At 38.4% G+C, this 26,220-nt stretch overlaps 1 protein-coding gene across 1 annotated transcript; it reads right to left on the bottom strand.

The window, feature by feature from the left end:
• Positions 1–318: 318 nt before the first annotated feature.
• Positions 319–12,167, bottom strand: LOC133330341 (uncharacterized). Its single transcript, XM_061538801.1, has 9 exons — positions 11,922–12,167; positions 6,873–6,980; positions 6,705–6,792; positions 5,711–6,168; positions 3,304–3,811; positions 2,994–3,240; positions 2,762–2,932; positions 1,149–1,302; positions 319–1,086 (listed from the first exon to the last, which is right to left on the bottom strand). The coding sequence occupies exons 1-9, from the start codon at positions 12,165–12,167 to the stop codon at positions 319–321; spliced, it is 2,748 nt and encodes a 915-aa protein (XP_061394785.1).
• Positions 12,168–26,220: the final 14,053 nt, after the last annotated feature.

The raw sequence follows: 26,220 nt of genomic DNA, 5'->3' as shown, positions 1-26,220 counted from the left end.
TTTATAGGTCCTGAATATAAAATTTAAATAGACCTTGGAGAAAGCCTAACTCCATGAACGAATTCTGTAATATCCCCTGACTATAGAAGACCTTAAATAAATTCCCATTCATAAAACCCCTTCAATTCTCCAGCTAACATCGATTTTGTTTCTATTTCCAATATAGTGTATCTGTGTGTGTGTATGTATATAGGAGGTCTGGGGGATTAGTTGCAGTTTCAATAAAATTCTTTAAGAGATTTTTTTAAAAAAATTTCCAAAGCCCTGGTCACATTTTCACACCTCTCCACTGCCTTAAAATAAAGGTAAAGTAGGGGTCTAATGATATTCCAAACGTGCCCTGGGTTTGCCTTTATCATCGACAAAGAACACCACAACCTTATGCGTCTTTTTGGCCATGAAAATGTCCTGCGGCGTTGTTTCTTTCGTTGTTGTGGTGGTCATTTGGGTACTTGTGGAAGTACTGGTGGTGGAACTGCTGCTGCTACTTGAAATCGGTCCACTCATGGCGACGCCATGGGTGGCATTATTCGCCATTGATTTATTTACCACACTACTCGAAGAATTTGTTACCACCTTGGAAGGTGGAGGAGGAAGCACTCCTCCTCCTCCTCCTCCTCTTCCATTTATCGTTGTTCCTGTTGTTTTATTGGCATTCGATGCTGTCGCTGTTTCATTGTTCAGTTTTTGTGTCGTCTCTTCGTTCGTTGTCACGGCAGGCGGTTTCCGTTCTTCACGTTCCGCTTTCATTTCGTTGTCTTTTTTACTCTGTTGTTGTTGCTGTACCTGTTGTTTTTTCTCCCCACCACCATCCATTTTCTTATTCTCCAATATTCGTTTAATCATTACATCCTTCCGTTTTGTCTTACCCTCATTGAAGGTGCTGTCCTTTCGAATGATGGGTTTCATTTCTGGTTTCGGGGTTTGAGGTTTCGGTATTGCCGGCAGTTCGGGTAAATCACATTTCTTTTTCAAATACCGATACACGGTTAGGACCCTCTCGACGAGGCGATTGATATATTTATTGGCCGTGCGATCGATGATGGATGGGGCTTTGATGCAATCATTGCCACCGAATTCACAGACCTATGAAAGGAGAGGGAAGGATTAGAACCGTAAAACAAAAATGGGTGAGCTAAAAATATTACCCGATAATGCTGCAGGATGCCATCGGTGGGAGGTACATTCAGCGATCCCTTCCCCGGGGCATATTCCCACACAAAATGATTGCCAGCCTCTACAACAGCCTCCGGCCGACAAATATATTTTGAACGTTGCTTCTGCGGGTGAAGTTTGAAACGTCTGGAATTGAGATAAAATTTTCGTTAATAGCAGCTCACAGCTAAATTATCTATTTGAAGATAATATCTAAACTTTATCTTGGAGAAGTGTATCTACATTATCTACAAGGCGCAGATAATGCACCTATATTATCTACATGGCATAGATAATGTATCTACGCTATATACATGGCGTAGATAATGTATCTACATTATCTACATAGCGTAGGTAATGTATCTTAGGTGTGGATAATGAATTTACGTCATCTACAAGGCGTAGATAATGTCTCTACGTTATCTACAAGGCGTAGATAAAGTATCTACGTTATCTACAAGCCGTAGATAAAGTATCTACGTTATATACAAGGCGTAGATAAAGTATCTACGTTATCTACAAGGCGTAGATAAAGTATCTACGTTATCTACAAGGCGTAGATAAAGTATCTACGTTATCTACAAGGCGTAGATAAAGTATCTACGTTATCTACAAGGCGTAGATAAAGTATCTACGTTATCTACAAGGCGTATATAATGTATCTAAGAGGTGGATAATATATATACGTTATCTAAAAGCCGTAGATAAAGTATCTAAGGTGTGAATAATGTATCTACATTATTTACAAGGCGTAGATAAAGTATCTACATTATCTACAAGGCGTGGATAATGTATCTGCATTATCTACAAGGCGTGCATAATGTATCTATATTATCTACAAGGCGTGGATAATGTATGTACATTATCTACAAGGCGTGGATAATGTATCTACATTATCTACAAGGCGTAGATAATGTATCTAAGGCATGGATAGTGCATCTTCGTTATGTAAAAGGCGTAGATAATGTATCTGCATTATCTACAAGGCGTGCATAATGTATCTATATTATCTACAAGGCGTGTATAATGTATCTACATTATCTACAAGGCGTGGATAATGTATCTACATTGTCTACAAGGCGTGGATAATGTATCTACATTATCTACAAGACGTAGATAATGTATCTACATTATCTACAAGGCGTAGATAATGTGTCTACATTATCTACAAGGCGTAGATAATGTGTCTACATTATCTACAAGGCGTAGATAATGTATCTACATTATCTACAAGGGGTAGATAATGTATCTACATTATCTACAAGGGGTAGATAATGTATCTACATTATCTACAAGGCGTAGATAATGTATCTACATTATCTACAAGGCGTGGATAACTTATCTAAAGCGTAGATAATGTATCTACATTATCTATAAGGCGTGGATAAATTATCTACATTATCTACAAGGCGTGGATAAATTATCTAAGGCGTAAATAATTTATCTACATTATCTTTAAGGGGTAAATAATGAATCTACATTATCTACAAGGCGTGGATAATGTATCTACATTATCTGCAAGGCGTGGAAAATGTATCTACATTATCTACAATTGCTGGATAATTTATCTTTGTGGTCTGATATCTTCTATTTTTTTATTACCCACCTCCTGGTCTTCCTTTGTGTCACCAAAGCTGCTCTCAGCTTGGCCAATTCCAAACTTTCACCCTTCTCCACCTTGGCCAATTGAGGATCGTCAGCAAATTGTAGATAGAAGAAGGCGTTTTGAAAGGAATAAGCTCCAGTATTCCGATTGCGAACACGATTGTTGAGGGAACTGCAAAGGGAGGGAGATCGAGATTTAAACTTTTCTCTGATTCGTAGATTTTTTGGCTTACCTCAATAACTCATTCAAGGTATCCACCTGCCTCGGCACAATAAACTCATCCAGGTCCACAAGAGCCAAATATTTATACCGATACATGGTACGATATAGACAATCATTCAGAGCGGCAAATAATCCCTCTGTGCGAATTTCCTTTTGTGAACGCATACGCAAGTTCCAGGGTAGGATTTCTATTGTGGGCTTATGGTAATTGGGGCTCTTAAAGATCTTGGGAGGTGGTGATGTTGCCGTGGGAGAATCTGGTAGATATATTAGACAAATTTTATTTAAATTTGTAACAAATTTCGAAGTTATGTTCTTACCTTGATATTTCCCCTTAGCCACCTCCATAACATCCTCTGCCGTAGAATTACCCGGTATATCACCCTTCACATAGTGATCCAAAATACACGACACATGTGGTCCAATAGTGTGATTATAAAATGTAAAATGTGACACACCCATCAGCGAATAGAATTCCAAATATTCCATTAGAAATAGCGACTGATCATAGTTGAAGTGGAACGGCTTCACACAGATCGCGATATCATCTTTGATCTCGTTTTCACTAGGGAACTTCGGTTTTGCTGCCACTGGGACGGAATTTGATTGCCGGACACTACTGGCCGATGATTGATTGGTGGATTTACTTTCTCCCGCTACCACAAAATCACGATCCCAATCGGTATTACGTAGCTCTAGGATGTTGCCTGGAGGTGCCCTTAACCGTGCCACTATACTAACATACTGAGGAACATCATACTCTTGCGGACGCACGGGACACAAGACGAAACATGCACTGTACTTGAGGCTCCAGTTTTCGCGGATGACCTAGAAAGGAGAGAAGATATATGAATATGGTGAAGATATTTTATCTGAAATGGATTGAAGACGTATATAATCTATCTACATTATCTACAAGGTGTAGATAACGTTTCTACATTATCTACAAGACGTGGATAATGTATATACATTATCTACAAGGTGTGGACAATGTATCTACATTATGTACAAGTCGTGGATAAATTATCTAAGGCTTAGAGAATGTATCTATATTATCTTCAAGGCCTGGATAAGGTATCTACATTATCTACAAGGCGTGGATAATGTATATACATTAACTACAAGTCATCTACAAATTATCTAAGGCGTGGAAAATGTATCTACTTTATCTACAAGGCGAGGACAATGTATCTACATTATCTACAAGGCGAGGACATTGTATCTACATTATCTACAAGTCGCGGATAAATTATCTAAGGCGTGTATAATGTATCTACATTATCTACAAGGCGTGGATAAATTATCTAAGGCGTAGATAATGTATCTACATTATCTACATGGCGTGGATAAATTATCTAAAGGGTAGATAATGTATCTACATTATCTACAAGGCGTGGATAATATATCTACATTATCTACAAGGCGTGGATAAATTATCTAAGACATGGATAATGTATATACATTATTTATAATGTATCTACATTATCTACAATTTGTGGATGATGTATCTCTATTATCTACAAGGGCTTGGATAATGTATCTACATTATCTACAAGGCGTATATATTGTATCTACGTTAACCACAAAGCGTGGATATAGTATCTAAGGCGTGCTTAATGTATCTTCATTATCTACAAGGTGTGGATAATTTATCTAAGACTTGGATAATATATATACATTATCTACAAGGCGTGGATAACATATCTACAATATCTACAAGGCGTGGATAAATTATCTAAGGCGTGGATAATATATCTACATTATATACAAGGCGGGGATAATATATCTACATTATCTACAAGGCGTGGATAATATATCTACATTATCTACAAGGCGTGGATAATATATCTACATTATCTACAAGGCGTGGATAAATTATCTAAGGCGTAGATAATGTATCTACATTATCTACAAGGCGTGGATAAATTATCTAAGGCGTAGATAATGTATCTACATTATCTACAAGGCGTGGATAAATTATCTAAGACGTGGATAATGTATATACATTATTTACAAGGCGTGGATAAATTATCTATGACGTGGATAATATATCTACGTTATCTACAAGACGTGGATAAATTATCTATGACGTGGATAATATATCTGCATTATCTACAAGGTGGGAAAAATTATCTATGACGTGGATAATATATCTACATTATCTACAAGGCGAGGATAAATTATCTAAGACGTGGATAATATATCTACATTATCTACAAGGCGTGGATAAATTATCTAAGGCGTAGATAATTTATCTACTTTATCTACAAGGCGTGGATAAATTATCTAAGGCGTAGATAATGTATTTACATTATCTACAAGGCGTGGATAATGTATCTACATTATCTACAAGGCGTGAATAAATTATCTAAGGCTTAGATAATGTATCTACATTTTCTACAAGGCGTGGATAAATTATCTAAGGCGTAAATAATGTAACTACATTATATACAAGGCGTGGATAATGTATCTACATTATCTACAAGGCATGGATAATGTATCTACATTATCTACAAGGCATGGATAATGTATCTACATTATCTTCAAGGCGTGGATAAATTATATAAGGCGTGGCTAATATATATCTACGTTATCTATAAAGCTCCGGAAATGATTTATAGTCTTAAATAATGTATCTACACCTTATTAAATGTGCTAAAAGTTCATCCGAGGGCTGGTCAATGTATCTTCATTATCTTTTTAATTTTATCTTCATAGCAAACTCACCTTTACCCTCGCCATAACAGTAACCGATGAATATTTTTCTCTCGCTCTCCCTCCGCCGCCGCCACCTGCTGCTGTTGCATTCTTTGCCACATACCAAAAACGACACCATACCCTTTCCGGTCCCCGCGTCTTTGTTGCTCCAATGATGCGCACCAATTTCGCCCCATCTCGCCGATCATAATAGGCTGAGAAAACGAAAAATTTAAAACGTGTTCCATTGACAATTTGCCATGAGCCATCTGTTGGCTCGGTGCCAATTGGAAAATGTGGTAGCGAGTCTTCTATTTTGGGTGGCAACATTTTACCCCATGGTATTAGGGGCCCATTACCACCAGCCATTTGAGAGGCTGAGCCCAGGCCCGTACCACCGCCAAGCCCAGCACCGGCATAGGCATTGCCAACACTTTGTGAATTTAACAAGACACCGGCCAAACGTCCACCGTTATTGCTGTCAGCATCTGTAATCATAAAAATCAAACAGAAAATCCATTGACATAAATTTTTCGACGATAAGGAGGGAAATTCGGCAAGAAGGAGGGGTAAACACACATGCATTGAATAAACACACAGCTCGGTATTAAAATATTTGCCATGGTGAACATTAACGTTGGCCCCCCAACCAAGCCAATGGTTGGTGGGTCGATGGTTCGGTCGGTTGGCTTGGCTCTTGGTAGTTGAAATGAAAATATTTTTGCTGAAAAGTTTTTCATCGATGGTTTTTCTGGTTATTATTTGAGTACTTCTTGTCCGGTCTTTTTTTTTGGCATGAATTCAATTGCGATTTTTCCTTCCATTCATTGGTTTCGTTTTTTTTGCAAAAACTTTTTTGGATTGGTTGGTCAGGATTTGCAATGCCAGTGTTTTTTTACTACGTGTTAACGTTTCAATTATGTATCGCTGTGTGTGTGTGTGTGCATATTACATTTTCCACCTTCTCTCCCCCTTCTCTTACCTCGGTTCAGTGTTTCTGATAACAATTTAATATTGTACTCACCTTGAATTTTAAATTTATTGTCATGAAGCTGCACAAAACCTAATTTATTATCATTCAATAGACCAGCATCGAGCAGATCATAGTCATCCTAGGTTGGAAAATCGTCCAAATGAAAAATAAATATTGAATTAAATCCATTCAGATTGATTGAAAGCTGTCATCAATTACCTTGACGTTATCATAGTCAGGCATTGAATCGCCAAAACGTCCGCCATAACCATTGCCACTGCGCATCATCATCATGCCGCCATGGGCACGTTCGTCAATCATAAATAACTGTAAAGGGAAGGGAAAAAGGGAATATTAATGGGACAACCATAAGGTGTGGATTTTTTAAATAATATTTTTCAGGGACTGGTTGGCTTTAACATGGCGAAGTTCAGGCTTATCTAGGTCCCTCTTTAATCTCAATTGTGGACACTGACCTCGCCGCGGTGTCACCTGGGGTAGCTATATTTCATCATAATATGTGCCCCGAGTTCACCCATAAGAACTATCAAAAAATGGGTTGAGGCATCGGGTTAGTTGTCCACACTCGGAAAACCCCTCCTACTATGAAAAAGCAAAGAAAAAGAAAACAAAAACCCCCTAATGTTAAACAACCCCCGCAAACATGTAAAGGACCACGATCTGCGAATCTGCACTTTGTACAGAATTGGCGCAGTTTTCGCTTCGGCAAATGTACTCAAGAAGTCCTAAGCCGATATTATTGCCTTACAGGAAATGCGATGGAAAAGGACAAGCGGAAGTAAATCTGACCATTACGCACTGTATTATAGCTGCCATGAAAGGAGACATAAATTTGGCTGCGGATTTATGGTCGACAGGAGAATAAAAGACCTCGTCTCCAGATCCACTCCAGTAGATAAGCGAATTGCTATAATCCGCATAAAAGCGAAGTTTTTCTACATCAGTCTCATTTGCGCCCATGCTCCGACCGAAGACAAAGATGAGCATAACAAAGATATATTTTACGATCGCCTAGAAACAGCATACGATCGCTGCCCTGGTCATGATATTAAAATTCTGCTAAAAGAATCGAAAATATCTTTGGCCCCACCGTCGGAAAATTCAGCCTTCATGAAGAAACATCCGACAACGGCATGAGGTTGGTCGCAAAAACATGGTAGTTAAGATCACCAAATACAAGCCTCTCGATATACACAAGCCCACCGGGATTTCTCCCGATCAAGCCACGAGAAATCAAAGGCAAGGCATTCATCCAGAGTATTAGACGTTCGATCGAGTAGAGAAGCGAATATCGATACGGACCACTACCTTGTAGCAGCCAAGGTTCGCACTCGTCTTAATGTTGCAGCAAAGGTACGATCTAACACAACACGAAAACTCGACGTCGAAAAGCTGCAAACGAAACAGATAGCCGAGGCCTACTCCGCTCAACTTACCCACCCGGTTGACGAAAGCATTTCTTGGCCCGATGATAATATAGAAGCACAATGGCAGATAATTACCCACTCCCTACAAACTGTAGCAAAAGCAACACTTGGATAGCAAAAACCACCAGCTAGAAACCCATGGTACGATCAGGAGTGTCGTAATACTACTGATGTGAAAAACGCACCGTATAGGGCAACCCTGCAGACAGTAGCAACACGTAATGTAATGGGAATTATCGGGAGAAAAGGAAAAACGTGTTTTCGGAAAAAAGAAGAAAGAACAAAAAAAACGTGAGCGTGAGCAAATCGAGATGTACAGGAGTCAGAATGAAGTCCGGAAATTTTACCTACGAGTTGAACACCAAACCGAAGGTTGTGGTGCAGGCACATCCTCCTGCAGAAATTAAGAAGGAAACCTGGTGACAGATACAGGCAGTGTGCTGAGGATCTGGAAGGATCATTTTGAAAAGCTTCTGGTATCAAATAGTGGCTGTGAAGAAGATAGTCCAGAACCAATAATAGATGACGGTATAGATTGTATACCCCCACCTAGCCAAGATGAGGTCATACAATCAATTACTCGGCTCAAGAACAATAAAGCAGCAGGAGCCGATGGGTTACAAGCCGAACTATTCAAGACTGTTGGTCAGATGCTGGGCAGGAGCATGCACCAGCTGATTAGTACAATCTGGCTAGGGGAATACATGCCCAATGATTGGAACCTCAGCATCAGGTGTCCCGTGCACAAAAAAGGAGACAAGACGTTATGTGCCAACTATAGAGGAATTAGCCTTCTTCCCATCGCATTTAAAGTGTTATCCAGTGTGCTGTGTGAACGATTGAAGCCAATTGCCAATGACATTATGGGACCATATAAATGAGGCTTCAGATCTGGTCCTTCAGATCCATTGACCAGATTTTCACTCTGCGCCAAATCCTGGAACAGACCCACGAAAAACACATCGACACATACTACCTATTCGTCGACTACAAAGCCGCATTTGACAGCCCTATCCGTTCAGTGTTTAAAGCCATGTCTACGTTCGGCATTCCTGCAAAATTAATACGGCTATGCAGGATAAATTTAAGTGACACAAGATCAGCAGTTAAAGTCGGAAAGGACGTATCAGAGCCCTTTAATACCGAACGAGGATTCAGACAAGGTGACAGTTTGTCGTGTGATCTTTTTAACATCCTGCTAGAAAAGGTCATACGAGACGCAAAGGTGAATGGAAATGGCACTCTGTACACCAAACCACACATGTTACTAGCCTACGGCGATGACATCGCTATAATGGGTCGAACATTGCGAGCGGTAACAGCCACCTTTGAACAAATTGATAAGGAGTCTGCCAAAGTTGGTCTGGCAGTAAACGGCGAGAAGACCAAGCTGATGTTATCAACGCGCAAGACGTCCAGTAGACTCGGACCAACTGTGGAACTTGAGAACTACAGCTTCGAGGTTGTTAAAGATTTTATATACCTTGGTACCGCCATAAATAAAACGAATCACATCAGTTTTGAAATTCGGAGAAGGATAGTGATGGCCAACAGATGCTACTATATTCTCAGCAAACAACACAAAAAAAGGCCACCTCCCGCCAGACCAAACTCACACTCTACAAGGCGCTGATACGGATCTGTTATATGGATCTGAAGTACTTGCGTAAGCAGACGAGGCAGCTCTTGGAGTGTTTGAGAGAAAAATTTTCCGAATGATCTATGGGCCGATCTGCGTTGACAGTGAATAACGGCGTCGAATGAACCATAAGTTGTACCAGCTATTCTCGGACATTGACATTGTTAGACGTATTGAGCTGCAGCGACTACGTTGGCTAGGTCATGTTGTGAGAATGTATGAAGATACCACAGCCCAGAAGGCATATAAAAGCGAACCTGCTGATTGTTCACGCAGAAGCGAAAGGCCACAAATCAGATGGAAAGACCAAGTGGAAGGCAACATAGCCGGCTATGGTCTTTCAAATTGGAAAAACTGAGCAAAAGACCGACGCGCCTGGAAATCTTTTTTAACCTCGGCTTATGGAACGAAAGTTCTGCCAGCTAAGTAATTAAGTGAGTATTTTTCAGGGACTACCATAAGGCGTGGATTTTTTAAAGAATATTTTTCAGGGACTACCATAAGGCGTGGATTTTTTAAAGAATATTTTTCAGGGACTACCATAAGGCGTGGATTTTTTAAAGAATATTTTTCAGGGACTACCATAAGGCGTGGATTTTTTAAAGAATATTTTTCAGGGACTACCATAAGGCGTGGATTTTTTAAAGAATATTTTTCAGGGACTACCATAAGGCGTGGATTTTTTAAAGAATATTTTTCAGGGACTACCATAAGGCGTGGATTTTTTAAAGAATATTTTTCAGGGACTACCATAAGGCGTGGATTTTTTAAAGAATATTTTTCAGGGACTACCATAAGGCGTGGATTTTTTAAAGAATATTTTTCAGGGACTACCATAAGGCGTGGATTTTTTAAAGAATATTTTTCAGGGACTACCATAAGGCGTGGATTTTTTAAAGAATATTTTTCAGGGACTACCATAAGGCGTGGATTTTTTAAAGAATATTTTTCAGGGACTACCATAAGGCGTGGATTTTTTAAAGAATATTTTTCAGGGACTACCATAAGGCGTGGATTTTTTAAAGAATATTTTTCAGGGACTACCATAAGGCGTGGATTTTTTAAAGAATATTTTTCAGGGACTACCATAAGGCGTGGATTTTTTAAAGAATATTTTTCAGGGACTACCATAAGGCGTGGATTTTTTAAAGAATATTTTTCAGGGACTACCATAAGGCGTGGATTTTTTAAAGAATATTTTTCAGGGACTACCATAAGGCGTGGATTTTTTAAAGAATATTTTTCAGGGACTACCATAAGGCGTGGATTTTTTAAAGAATATTTTTTCAGGGACTACCATAAGGCGTGGATTTTTTAAAGAATATTTTTCAGGGACTACCATAAGGCGTGGATTTTTTAAAGAATATTTTTCAGGGACTACCATAAGGCGTGGATTTTTTAAAGAATATTTTTCAGGGACTACCATAAGGCGTGGATTTTTTAAAGAATATTTTTCAGGGACTACCATAAGGCGTGGATTTTTTAAAGAATATTTTTCAGGGACTACCATAAGGCGTGGATTTTTTAAAGAATATTTTTCAGGGACTACCATAAGGCGTGGATTTTTTAAAGAATATTTTTCAGGGACTACCATAAGGCGTGGATTTTTTAAAGAATATTTTTTCAGGGACTACCATAAGGCGTGGATTTTTTAAAGAATATTTTTCAGGGACTACCATAAGGCGTGGATTTTTTAAAGAATATTTTTCAGGGACTACCATAAGGCGTGGATTTTTTAAATAATATTTTTCAGGGACGCCTTATGGTCGTGGTTTTTTTAAAGAATATTTTTCAGGGACTACCATAAGGCGTGGATTTTTTAAAGAATATTTTTCAGGGACTACCATAAGGCGTGGATTTTTTAAAGAATATTTTTCAGGGACTACCATAAGGCGTGGATTTTTTAAAGAATATTTTTCAGGGACTACCATAAGGCGTGGATTTTTTAAAGAATATTTTTCAGGGACTACCATAAGGCGTGGATTTTTTAAAGAATATTTTTCAGGGACTACCATAAGGCGTGGATTTTTTAAAGAATATTTTTCATGGAACCTGAATTTTTTAAAAAATATTTTCAGTGGTCAAAAAGAGGCCTGGATTTTTTGAAGAATATTTTTCAGGGACTACCATAAGGCGTGGATTTTTTAAAAATATTTTGTAAGGTTCTGAATTAAGACTCACCTCTGTTAAAATAATCAAACCAAAGACCGCAAAAAATGCTATCACAATCAGGAAACTCATGCCGGTACGTTCCCGCGTACCCCAATTATGTTTCTTGTTACGTTTCGAGGAAGACAGTGACATGGAAAAGCGGCTGCCCGAACTGCTGCCGCTGCCACCTTCACCACGACCATGATGATGGCCATGGCCATGGTGATGATAGTGTTGATGATGCTTCGTATCGCCACTTAACTTAGTATACTTCATGGTTATCACAATTTATTTATTTATTTCGAGGATGATGATGACGAAGAGGGGGGGTCCTTCTAATTTTTGTTTTTTAGGTTACTTCCTTGGGAAGTATGTTGACCTGGTTGTTATCGAATGTAGTGCTTGGAGCCCCCCAAATAATTTACTTTGATGCCGGATCTTTGCTTAAATTGTGTTGAGGGGGGCTCCAGGTTTGCTGCAGAATAATAATTTTTCTCCGGATTTTGAAAAGTTCTAATTTTTTCGATTGATTTTTATGTTTTTTATTTTTTCAATATGTAGCTGCTCTTGGAAGTAACCTCCTGGGCTTTGTTGATAAACAAAAAGTAATGTGTGCTTTTTGTTTTGTTTACACTCTCTCTCTCTCTCTTTGGCTTTATGTCCTTTTGCTCCTTTTCTGTTTTGCTACACCACCACCACCAACACCACTACACTCAAATCAAAACAATGGCATGCAACAATTGTTCCCGGCCGTTGAGTTGAGTTACGGATAAGGCCTGTCAAAACAAATGCCGGTTTGTTTTGGTAAACGGAGAGAGAGCGGCAAAAGAGCGAATCAGGATATGGAGAGCCTGTATCCCACTGCTAAACAGGTGTTTTTGCCGTTTACTCTTTGTCTTCGCTGTCCTTAACTTTTGCTGTTTCTCTGAGTAAACTCGGCTCTCTCTCTCACACAGGATATTTTTGGATGTGTATATATGAAAAATCAATAACACCCTTATTTGGTTGTCCACAAATTCTTCTTGGCTTTTTGGGGTTTCATGATTTCACCAAAAAAAAATTTTCCAAAAATTAACTTTTGATTTGAAAACTATTTTCACTATGACTTTATTTGGATATCCTCACAAAATTTACACATTCCGATTTTTCAATTATCATTTATTATAAACAATTCGGAATCATTTCCCGTTTTCAATTAAAATTTATTTCTGGTTTTCAATTAGAACTTCATTAAGGACTTCCTGTTCTGTATAGCTGGAGAACTTTTTTCTTTGGTTAGCAATTTTTTCTGTTAACTTTCTTGAATTTTTTTTAAAAACACACTTTCGATTTATTGTTCAAAAAAAAAATCAGATTTATTTATTTTTCTATATACAATTTATTTTTTTTACTTCCTTTTTGTGAGAATTAAAAAAATCTTTTTTTGTTTCTTTGTCAAAATTGTTTCAGTTTTGTCCACAACACACTTCTCACTTTGTCTAGAAATTTTCAGCAACTGTCAGTATTTTTCTTTTTGCTTCAACAGTTTTCTTTGAAAACCACAAAGGATGACAGGCACAGGACATGCGGCGCATGTCCTATGGAAGAGAGGAAATGGTGTTGCCAAATTGAAAAATGGGTAATTAAAAACGCTAATTGGACAACACTTAACATTTTTTCAATAGCCTCTAAGGCGTGGATTTTTTTAAATATTTTTTCAAGTCGTGTATTTATTTTAAAAATATTTTTTTGAAAGGCTATATACATGGCGTGGATTTTTAAAAAATATTTTTTTAAAGGCTCTATATTAGACGTGGATTTTTTAAATATTTTTTTAAAGGCTCTATATTAGACGCGGATTTTTTAAATATTTTTTCAAGACTATATATGAGACGTTGATTTTTTAAAAAATAATTTGGTAAGGGCTCTATTTTAGACGTGGATTTTTAAAAAATATTTTTTTAAAAGCTCTATATTAGACGTGGATTTTTAAAAATATTTTTTTAAATGCCCTATATTAGACGTGGATTTTTTTAAATATTTTTTCAAGACTATATATAAGACGTGGATTTTTTAAAAAATAATTATTTCAAAGCCTTATAGAAGGCGTGGATTTTTTAAAAATATTTTTTCGTGGTCTTTTAATAGGCGTGGATTTTTTAAAAATATTTTTTCGTGGTCATATAATAGGCTTGGATTTTTTAAAAATATTTGTTCGTGGTCTTATAATAGGCGTGGATTTTTTAAAAATATTTGTTCGAGGTCTTATAATAGGCGTGGATTTTTTAAAAATATTTTTTCGTGGTCTTATAATAGGCGTGGATTTTTTAAAAATATTTTTTCGTGGTCTTGTAATAGGCGTGGATTTTTTAAAAATATTTTTTCGTGGCCTTTTAATATGCGTGGATTTTTATACCCCTACACAACTATGTTGTCAGAGTATTATAGCTTTGTGCTGCCCCAAGAGTTTGTAACGCCGCGAAATATTTGTTCTAGACCCAACTTTAAGTATACCGATCGTCATATATCGACTAGCTGAGTCGATCTAGACATGTGTGACCATCCGTCCGTCTGTCCCTTATAATTTGTTAACACGATACATGCCACAGTTATGTACCAATCTTCACGAAATTGCATGCATGCAGGATGGATTCTGCCTAATGGAAACCCCTCTTGTTTTTGGTAAAGTTCGGTTAATATTTAGGGATGAAATGGATCAAATACTTAATTTTTGTCGGTTTTTGTGGTCGCTCCAGAGGCCACAATTATGGTCCGAACATCGCGAATTTTGCAATGGAGAAGGGGATCGAGTCAAAGAATAAGCATGCCTGTTTTGATAAAGATTGCTGCATATATAGCGGGTCAAATGGACCCTGACTTTTGTGTGAAAAATGACAAACTTTGCATTCTATTGCGTACTTATTTACTCCTGAAGGACATAGAGCAGAGACGTTGATAGTATATCCAAGAGGAGTGGTTAGTATATCCAACAGGAGTGGTATCGAAGGAGCTTTCAACAATGTGAAGCTACAGGCCATCCATTCTGCTCTCATAGTCATAGGTATCCCCTCACTCCTTACGGAATGGATTGATAGAATGCTGGAAAGCAGAATTATCAACTCATCCTTAGGAGAGAGTTCCGTAAGGAAATCTGTCAACAGTGGCACACCTCAGGGAGGAGTACTTTCCCCCCTTTTGTGGCTTCTGGAGATAAATGAGATACTTATGAAATTCAATCATCTCAGGATAAAGGCGGTAGCCTATGCCGATGATGTAGTCTTGTTGGTTGTGGGTATGTTTATAACGACAATATAAGATATCCTGGAGGGTTCCCTTCCAACCCTGTCTAATTATGCTTGCACCAAAGGTCGTTGTGTAAACCCCACTATAACCGAACTGGTGCTCTTCACTAGGAAGCACCGAATTCCTAGTTTCCGTCTGCCATCACTTGGAGGAGTGACTTTAACCCTATCTGATGAAGCTAAATATCTTGGCACTATCCTAGACCGCAAGTTACTGTGGAATAGGGATGTTGAGGAACTCTTCAAGAAGGGATTGCTGGCACTCTATTCATGCAGGAATTCCATAGGCAAGAGTTGGGGATTTAGACCCGCAATAATACACTGGCTGTATACAACGATCGTCTTACTTACTTATGGTTGTCTTGTCTGGTGGCAGGGGGTGAACAAAAAGAAACTGCTGACAAAACTGAGCTTAGTACAGCGATCGGCTTCAATTCTGATCACCGGAACGTTAAGAAGTACACCACATGCAGCCTTGAACGCAATCTTGAATCTCCAACCATTCGATATTCTGATCAAATTCCAGGCGGCCAAGTGTGCCCTAAGACTTCGGGAAACAGATGCCTTGAAATCGCTGAACTATGGTCATGCCACCACCTTAATCATAACGCCAGGTTATGACCTCTTTAGGGGGGATAGTCATATCAGTGATTATATTCCCCCCTGATTATATACTATAAATTCGAAAGCAGTTCATGATTGTAAGACCGCTCTGAATGTTATACGACAGATAGTTGGGCTATGCAGGGTTCCAGGACATAACGACATTGAATGGAATGAGATAGGCGACGAGCTTGCTCGAGGGGGGTCACAGTCGTCCAGTCTTCCGATTGAGAGATCTGTGAAACCCCCCCATTAGCTATTTCATTGGCAGAATCCGTGCTTTCCATTGCGAGGTAGTCGGTACAAAAAAATCCAAGTCTGCCCGTTTGACAAGCAATTTTCATTGATTTCAGAATGTGTATGGAGTTTTTTTTTTAATTGGTTCAAATATCTATCTAGATAGCACATTTAATTTCGCCCGATTGCATCTCCATAGTCCTCCAAAGATTCTATGTCTGTTCTATCTACAGGATTTTGTAGATATTAACATCTCTTGTATGTACCCAAAGTGGTGAAGGGTATCATATAGTCGGCCCCTCCAACTTTTCAACTTTCCTTACTGATTTAAACATATTTTTTCATGGTCTTATAATGGGCGTGGATTTTTAAAAAATATTTTTTCATGGACTTATAATAGGCGTGGATTTTTAAAAATACTTTTTCATGCCGACCACATCATTTTCTATTTAACTACAAATCCGTCACGCTTCAGTAATAAAAATTATCTTTAAACTAACAAACCGGCAATGGCAACGGTAAACACTAACCCTTTTGAAACGTGTTAACTAACAAGTTAACTGCGTTTGTAACCTCATCCCTCCCCATCACCATAACACTCCTTCCGCACATATTGTGTACATGTCCTAGTTTTGTTGTTATTTTTTTCCAGTACAACCTTTACGTCATATTGACGCAACAGCAAACAATGTTAAACGCCAACTATCAACCAAGTGATAAAACGTCATCCACCATATCACATTAAATCAGACAGTTTAATGGTAGTGATGAGGTCAAGCTAGTCTGCTGTCTGACACAGGCTGTGTGGGTGGAGAGGAAATATTCTATTAATAGATGGTTGTTAGGATTTACGACAAAAATGATAAGATTGAAAAATTATAAAAATCAATATTAAATTGGGAAAATGTGTTAAAAAATATATAGGCACTGACTAAAAATATTTTGTAAGCCAGTGAGCGGAGCAGTATAGTCGGACGGGGCCGACCATACGATACCCTACACAACTACCACGGAACTCTAACTTTCTGCGGATGTTTTTTCCGAGCCTGGGCAATATTTCGTGATATTTGCCCCTCTTGCCCGATTAGAGGTCCACAGGATCTCTTCCTTACATTTTCCGAATATTACAAATATTCAGTACAGCCCTTCTAATTACTTGTCCAGATTCCCATCAACGTCAGTTGTTCTGTGCTGTGCTGTCGGCTTATATTCGCACCGAAAACACACAAAAAATTAAGTTTTCGGTCCACTTCATCCCAAAATTTGTATCTGATAATCACCGAAAATTATAGGCGTTGTCCTTGACCATAACTGGAACCTCATAGACATGTTCAAAGTGATCAGCGCTATATTTCCACCTTCTAGTGTGGTCATGGGTATAATATCTTAATACGTAAGCACCTGTAAATATTTGAGTGTAACTCCCTCATCCGAGTACACACGACAATATAATTGGTATCAATTTATAGGTCAACCACTTCTTTTGAATAAACTATCACCTTCTCGGGTCTATGGCCTTCAGGGTTAGATATATACGCCATAGAATAAACATTTTGTAATTTTTCACACAAAAGTCAGGGTCCATTTGACCCGCTAAATAATGAACGATCTTTATCAAAGCATGCATGCATATTCTTTGGCCCAATACTCTCCTACATGTGAAACTTCACGATGTTCGGCCATATTTACGGCCTCTAAAGCGACCAGAAAAACCGACAAAAATTAATATTTGGTCCATATCACCCCCTAAATATTAACCGATCTTTGCCAAAAACAATAGGGGTCTTCATTGATCACAACCCATCCTACATGGACAATTTCGTCAAAATTGGTCCATAACTGTGAACTGTATCATTTTTACAAAATATAATGGACAGACGATCGGACGGACGGACACACATGTCTAGATCGACTCAGCTAGTCGATATATGACGATCGGTATACATAAAATTGGGTCTAGGATCAATATTTCTCGGCGTTACAAACTCTTGGGGCTGCAAAAAGCTATAATACCCTGACAACATAGTTGCGAAGAGAATAAAACTTCACGCCTTATGTACCAATGACTAACTTACCTGGCTTGTTGTTCCATAAGCCGAGCTTAAAAAATATTTCCAAGCGCGTCGGTCTTGTGCGCATCTCCACCAATTTAAAATACCACGTTCCAAGATGTTGTTTTCCACTTCGTCTTTCCCTTTAATTCGTTGCCTTCCCCTTCTACGGGAACCATCAGTAGCCTCGCTTTTATATGCCTTTTGAGCTGGGTCATTCTCATTCATTCGCACAACATGGCCTAGCCACCGTAGTCGCTGCAGCTCAATACGTCTGACTATGTCGATGTCCGCATATAAATTATAAAACTCGTGGTTCATTCGACGTCCATATTCACCGTCGACACAGATCGGCCCGTGATCTTTCGGAGATTTTTCTTTCAAACACCCCAAGAACTAACTCATCTGCTTGCGCATGTACCCATGCTTCGGATCCATATAACAGCACGGGTAGCATCAGCGTCTTGTAGAGTGTGAATTTGGTCTGGCCTTGTTTTTAAACTGCTTACTTAGACCGTAGTAGTATCTGTTGGTCATCACAATCCTTCTCCGAATTTCAAAACTGATGTCATTCGTTGTATTTATGGCGGTACCAAGGTATATAAAATTTTTAACTACCTCGAAGCAGTAGATCTCAAGTTTCACAGTTGATCCGAGTCTACTGGACGTCTTGCGCGCTGTTACCATCAGCTTAGTCTTTTCGCCGTTTACTGCCAGACCCACTTTGGCAGACTCCTTCTCAATTTGTTCAAAGGTGACTGTTACCACTCTCAGTGTTCGACCCATAATATCGATGTCATCGGCGTAGGCGAGTAACATGTGTTGTTTGGTGTACAGAGTGTCATTTCTGTTCACCTTTTCGTCTCTTATGACCTTTTCCAGCAGAATGTAAAAAAGATCACACGACAAACTGTCACCTTGTCTGAATCCTCGTTCGATATTGAAGGGCTCCGATAGGTCCTTTCCGACTTTAACTGCTGACCTTGTGCCACTTAAAGTTATTCTGCATAGTCGCATTAATTTTGCAGGAATGCCGAACGTAGACATGGCTTTAAACACCTCTGAACGGATAGGGCTGTCAAATTCGGCTTTATAGACGACGAATAGGTGGTATGTGTCGATATGTTTCTCGCGGGTCTTTTCCAGGATTTTTCGCAGACTGAAAATCTGGTCAGTGGTGCATTTGCCAGGTCTGAAGCCGCATTGGTATGGTCCAATGATGTCATTGACCATTGGCTTCAATCGTTCACACAGCACACTGGATAGCACTTTATATGCGATGGGAAGGATACTTATTCCTCTATAGTTGGCACATATCGTCTTGTCTCCTTTTTTGTGCATGGGACACAGGATGCTGAGGTTCCAATCATTGGGCATGCATTTCTCTAGGCAAATTGTACTAATCCGCTGGTGCATGCTCCTGACCAGCATCTGACCACCAGTCTTGAATAGTTCGGCTAGTAACCCGTCGGCTCCTGCTGCTTTATTGTTCTTGAGCCGATTGAATGCTATTCTAACTTCTTCTTGGCTAGGTGGTATACACTCTATACCGTCATCTATTATTGATTCTGGAGTATCCACTTCACTGCTACTATTTGATATCAGAAACTTTTCAAAATGCTCCTTCCAGATCCTCAACACGCTGTCGGTATCTGTCACTAGGTTTCCTTCTTCATCTCTACAGGAGGATGTCCCTGCACCAAAACCTTCGGTTTGGTGTTTTACACGTTGGTAAAATTTCCGGACTTCATTCTGACTCCTGTACATCTCGATTTGCTCACGCTTTTCTTGTTCTTTCTTTTTTTCTGAAAACACGTTTCCCCTATCGCCTTTTCTCCCGATAATTCTCCATCACATTACGGGTAGCTACTGTCTGCCTTATACGCTGCCTTTTTCATACCAGTAGCATTACGACACTCCATTTGGTATCCTGGGTTTCTTGGTGGTTGTTTTTGGTACCCAAGTGTTGTTTTTGCTGCAGTTTGTAGGGAGTTGGCAATTCTTTGCCAATGTGCTTCTATACTATTATCGGCACATGAAGTGCTTTCGTCAACCGGGCGGGTAAGTTGAGCGGAGTAGGCCTCGGCTATCTGTTGTGTTTGCAGCTTTTCGACGTCGAGTTTCCGTGTTGTGTTAGATCGCACCTTTGCTGCAACATTAAGACGAGTGCGAACCTTGGCTGCTACAAGGTAGTGGTCCGAATCGATATTCGCTCCTCGGATCGATCGAACGTCTAATACACTGGATGAATGCCTTTCCGTCTATCACAACATGATCAATTTGATTTTCTCGTTGCTTGATCAGAAATCCAAGTGGCCTTGTGTATATCGAGATGCTTGAATCTGGTGTTGCTAACTACCATGTTTTTTGCTGCCGCGAAGTCAATCAACCTCATGCCGTTGTCGGATGTTTCTTCATGAAGGCTGAATTTTCCGACGGTGGGGCCAAAGATATTTTCCTTCCGATTTTTTGCATTAAAATCTACTAGCAGAATTTTAATGTCATGGCCAGGTCAGCGATCATATGCTGTTTCTAGGCGCTCGTAAAATATGTCTTTGGCCTGCTCATCTTTGTCTTCGGTCAGAGCATGGGCGCAAATAAGACTGATGTAGAAGAACTTCGCTTTTATGCGGATTATAGCAATTCGCGCATCTACTGGAGTGGATCTGGAGACGAGGTCTTTTATTCTCCTGTTGACCATAAATCCGAAGCCAAATTCATGTCTTGTTTCATGGCAGCTATAATACAGGGCGTAATCATCTGATTTACTTACGCCAGTCCCTTTCCATCACATTTCCTGTAGGGCAATATTAGCGGCTTTGTACAACTTGAGCACATCCGCCAAAGCGAGAACTGCCCCTGTTCTGTACAACTTGCTCACATTTCAAGTGCAGATTTGCAGATCATGGTCATTTATACGTTTGCGGAGGTCGTCAACATTAGGGTAGCTTGCTTTTCTTTTTCTTTGCTTTTTCATAGTAGGAAGGGTTTTCCGAGTGTGGGCAACTAACCCGACGCCTCAACCCATTTTTTTATCGTTCTTATGGGTGAACTCGCGGCACATATTAGCTTACTATTTCAACGTGTGATGAACATAGCTACCCCTGGTGACACAGCGGGGAGGTAAGTGCCTCGAAAAAAATATTTTTGAGAAATCCACGCCTTATATAGAGCCTCGAAAAAAATATTTTTGTTAAAAATCCACGACTCGATAATTTTTTTTTTTTTTTTAAATCCACGCCTCGAAATTTTTTTTTTTTAAAATCCACGCCTCGAAAAAAATATTTTTTAAAGATCCACGCCTCGAAAAAAATATTTTTTAAAGATCCACGCCTCAAAAAAATATTTTTTTAAAAATCCACGCCTCGAAAAATATATTTTTTAAAAATCCACGCCTCGAAAAAATATTTTTGAGAAATCCACGCCTCATATAGAGCATCGAAAACAATTTTTTTTAAAAATCCACGCCTCGAGGAAATATTTTTTAAAAATCCACGCCTCGAGGAAATATTTTTTAAAAATCCACGCCTCGAGGAAATATTTTTTAAAAATCCACGCCTCGAGGAAATATTTTTTTAAAAATCCACGCCTCGAAAAAATATTTTTTAAAAATCCACGCCTCGAGGAAATATTTTTTTTAAAAATCCACGCCTCGAGGAAATATTTTTTAAAAATCCACGCCTCGAGGAAATATTTTTTTTAAAAATCCACGCCTCGAAAACAGTATTTTTTAAAAATCAACGCCTTATATAGAGCATCGAAAACAATATTTTTTAAAAATCCACGCCTCATATAGAGCATCGAAAACAATATTTTTTAAAAATCCACGCCTCATATAGAGCATCGAAAACAATATTTTTTAAAAATCCACGCCTCATATAGAGCATCGAGAACAATATTTTTTAAAAATCCACGCCTCATATAGAGCATCGAAAAAATATTTTTTAAAAATCCACGCCTCATATAGAGCATCGAGAACAATATTTTTTAAAAATCCACGCCTCATATAGGGCATCGAAAACAATATTTTTTAAAAATCCACGCCTCATATAGAGCATCGAAAACAATATTTTTTTAAAAATCCACGCCTCGAGGAAATATTTTTTTAAAAATCCACGCCTCGAAAAAATATTTTTTTAAAAATCCACGCCTCGAGGAAATATTTTTTTAAAAATCCACGCCTCGAAAAAATATTTTTTTAAAAATCCACGCCTCGAGGAAATATTTTTTTAAAAATCCACGCCTCGAAAAAAATATTTTTTAAAAATCCACGCCTCGAAAAAAATATTTTTTAAAAATCCACGCCTCGAAAAAAATATTTTTTAAAAATCCACGCCTCGAGGAAATATTTTTTTAAAAGTCCACGCCTCGAAAAAATATTTTTTTAAAAATCCACGCCTGGAAAATATGTTTTTTAAAAATCCACGCCTCGAAAAAAATATCCACGCCTCGAAAAAATATTTTTTTTAAAAATCCACGCCTCGAAAATATATTTTTTTAAAAATTCACGCGTCGTAAACATATTTTTTTAAAAATTCACGCGTCGAAAAAATATTTTTTAAAAATTTACGCCTCGAAAAAAATATTTTTTTAAAAATCCAAGCCTCGAAAAAATATTTTTTTAAAATCCACACCTCGAAAAAGTATTTTTTAAAAATCCACGTCGCGAAAAAATATTTTTTAAGAATCCACGCCTCGAAAAAATATTTTTTTAAAATCCACGTCTCGAAAAAATATTTTTTTACAAATCCACGCCTTATGTAGTTATAGAGCCTTGAAAAAGTATTTTGAAAAATCCACGCTTTGTATATTTTAAAAATCCATCACTAAGGGTGAGTATTGAAAAATTGTTATTTGTAATTTGTTGTTGTTATTATTTGAAACTTGTTTCTAAACTCCAAACTTCAAATCGAATCCGTTCCGATTTGTTTAACATTGCATGGCAGTTCACCTGCCATTTTAATTTCAATAAGTTCGACATAGAAGCATAGAAGCATTGTCCATTGTTTATTTTTTTTTTTTTTTTTTTTTTTTTTTTTTTTTTTTTTTTTTGAACTTTTCAATCAAAAAAAAAAATAAACTAAACAAACAATTGTTGCCCAGGCTTTAAGGATTCTGCTTGTATGTGTTGGGATTGCATGTGTGATGGTGCTTGTAATTTTATGGCCATTCAACTATTCAAAATCAATTGGAAAATAATCACAAAGAATGTCTTTTTGTTTTGTTTGTTTTCCAAATTTTAGTTCTTCTTCTTCGTCTTCTTAAGGACTCTAAAAACAATAGTCCTTACATGATCCTTCTTAAGGTTGTAGAAAAAAAAACATCTCAAAACTTTTCGCCTTGTTACAAATGTCTGGCTTTTGTTTGTTTTGTTATCGAAACTATAAAAATTTATAGCTCTATTCCAAAAGAGGCTTCTAAGTTTTTTTTTAAGACCACACACATACACAAGGTTGGGTATGTGTTCGAAAAAAAATTCGAAGAACTATGCAATCCCTTTTGAATGGTTTACATGAAGGACACATTGCATTCCACTCAGCCGTGTAAGTAGTGCAATTGTGTGTATTTGTGTGTGTGTGTGTGTGGATAATTGCCATAGAAATTTGTTGAAAATTCTAGTAACAAACAACAAAAACAATAACAAATTGCAAGAATTTGATATGTGTTTGGGGGGGGAGTAAACATTCTTTTCAATATGGTAACAAAGTGTGGGGGGAAATAGGAGTGATGGGAAATTAAAAATAAAATAAACACTTTAAGACAAATTTTCGATACCAAAGATTTGAATATTCAGAACCGAATTCATAGCGAATTTTTTTCAACTACCCCGCCAAAAATTTCGTAAGTTTTCTACAATATATTTCCAAGTCCTCCTGAATACAATGTACATATATACGTGTGTGTGTGTATAGAGGCCATGCAATAAACAAATAATTCAATGCTTGTGTCTGTCGGTTATTATTTAGTGGCCACTTTTCCAATTCATTACGAATTGCAGAACTTAGACAAAGAAAAGGCAAGTGTTTTATGGCTGGAAATCTAAGAAAATTGCAGAGTGAAACGAAAACATAGCAGAGCCATACAAAGTCAAAAGTTCGGAATCGAAAACTTTTTCCATAAAACGTAGAGAGAGTAAAGTTGCACATGTGTATGTGTTTTCAATATATTGGAATTTATGGCAATTAATTGTTCGCAAAAACAAAAAAAGAATATCAAAATTTTTTTTAATATTTTTCCAAGCGCTCCGCTTTGGCAGCGATTTTTTTAATTTTTTTTCTGGGCTGTATATAACGCGGGGGTGGCGTAGGGGATGATAGATACCAATCAACGGCTCTGATTGCCTTAAACATGGCGAAGTCCAGGTTGATCTTGGTCCCTCTTTCATCTCAATTGTGGGCACTGACCTCACCTGGGGTAGCTATTTTCATCACCCTTTAAAATAGTTAGCTGATATATGCCGCGAGTTCACCCATAAGAACTATATAAAAATGGCTTGAGGCGTCGGGTTAGTTGCCCACACTCGGAAAACCCAACCTGCTATGAAAAAACAAGGGAAAAGAAAACCAAACTCCTCTAATGTGGACGACCCCCGCAAACGTATAAAAGACCACGATCTGCGAATCTGCACTTGGAATGTGCGCACGTTGTACAGAATATGCGCAGTTTCCGCTATGGCGGATGTACTCAAGAAGTACAAAGTCGGTATTTTTGCCTTACAGGAAATGCGATGGAAAGAGACAGGCGTAAGTAATTCTGACGATTACGCACTGTATTATAGCTGCCACGAAACGAGTCTTGAATTTGACTGCGGATTTCTGGTTAACAGGAGAATAAAAGACCTCGTCTCCAGATTCACTCCAGTAGATGAGCGAATTGCTATAATCCGCATAAAAGCGAAATTCTTCTACACCAGTCTTATTTGCGCCCATGCTTCGGCCGAAGAAAAAGATGAGCAATGGAATGGAGCAGGTCTAAGTAAATCAGATGATTACGCACTGTATTATAGCTGCCATGAAACGAGTCTTGAATTTGACTGCGGATTTATGGTTAACAGGAGAATAAAAGATCTCGTCTCCAGATACACTCCAGTAGATGAGCGAATTGCTAGAATCCGCATAAAAGCGAAGTTCTTCTACATCAGTCTTATTTGCGCCCATGCTCTGACGGAAGACAAAGATGAGCAGAACGAAGACATATTTTATGAGCGCCTAGAAACAGCATATGATCGCTGCCCTGGCCATGACATTAAAATTCTGCTAAGAGTTTTTAATGCAAAAATCGGAAGGGAAAATATTATTGGCCCCATTGTCGGAAAATTCAGCCTTCATGAAGAAACATCAGCCAGCGGCATGTGGTTGATTGACTTCCCGGCAGCAAAAAACATGGTAGTTAGAAGCACCAGATTCGAGCATCTCGATATACACAAAGCCACATGGATTTCTCCTGATCAAGCAACGAGAAATCAAATTTATCATGTTGTGATAGACGGAAGGCATTCATCTAGTGTATTAGACGTTCGATCGAACCGAGGAACAAATATCGATTTGGACCGCTACCTTGTAGCAGCCAAGGTTCGCACCAGATCCAACCATCTCGATATACACAAAGCCACATGGATTTCTTCTGATCAAGCAACGAGAAATCAAATTTATCATGTTGTGATAGACGGAAGGCATTCATCCAGTGTATTAGATAATAATATACATATCGAATATCGATTCTGACCACTCACTAGCTTGTAGCAGCCAAGGTTCGCACTCGTTTTAATGCCGCAGCAATGGTGCGATCTAATACAACACAGAAACACGACGTCGAAAAGCTGCAAACACAACAGGTAGCCGAGGCCTAATCCGCTCAACTTACCCACTTGCTTGACGAAAGCACTTCTTGTCCCGATAATAATATAGAAGCACAATGGTAAAGAATTGCCCACTCCCTACAAACTGCAGCAAAAGCAACACTTGGGTACCAAAAACCGCCATCAAGAAACCCATGGTACGATCAGGAGTGTCGTAATGCTACTGATGTAAAAAACGCAGCGTATAGGGCAACCCTGCAGACAGTAGCATAACGTAATGTGATGGTAAATTATCGGGAGAAAAGCAGAGAGGAGAAACGTGTTTTCAGAAAAAAGAAGAAAGAACAAGAAAAACGTGA

This window comes from Musca vetustissima, unplaced genomic scaffold (genome assembly GCF_032173495.1).
Source record: "Musca vetustissima isolate MV318-11 ecotype Yass unplaced genomic scaffold, APGP_CSIRO_Mvet_v1 utg117720, whole genome shotgun sequence".
Classification (NCBI taxonomy): Eukaryota; Metazoa; Arthropoda; class Insecta; order Diptera; family Muscidae; genus Musca; species Musca vetustissima.
This window is presented reverse-complemented; position numbering and strand designations above follow the sequence as displayed.

Excerpts from the sequence above, each read along its gene's own strand:
- LOC133330341 (XM_061538801.1), bottom strand. The coding sequence starts at position 12,167 with ATGAAGTATACTAAGTTAAGTGGCGATACGAAGCATCATCAACACTAT. Across the intron at positions 6,793-6,872 it reads CTGACTATGATAACGTCAAG|GATGACTATGATCTGCTCGA; the intron begins GTAATTGATGAC and ends TTTCCAACCTAG. Across the intron at positions 1,087-1,148 it reads GCATCCTGCAGCATTATCGG|GTCTGTGAATTCGGTGGCAA; the intron begins GTAATATTTTTA and ends CTCCTTTCATAG.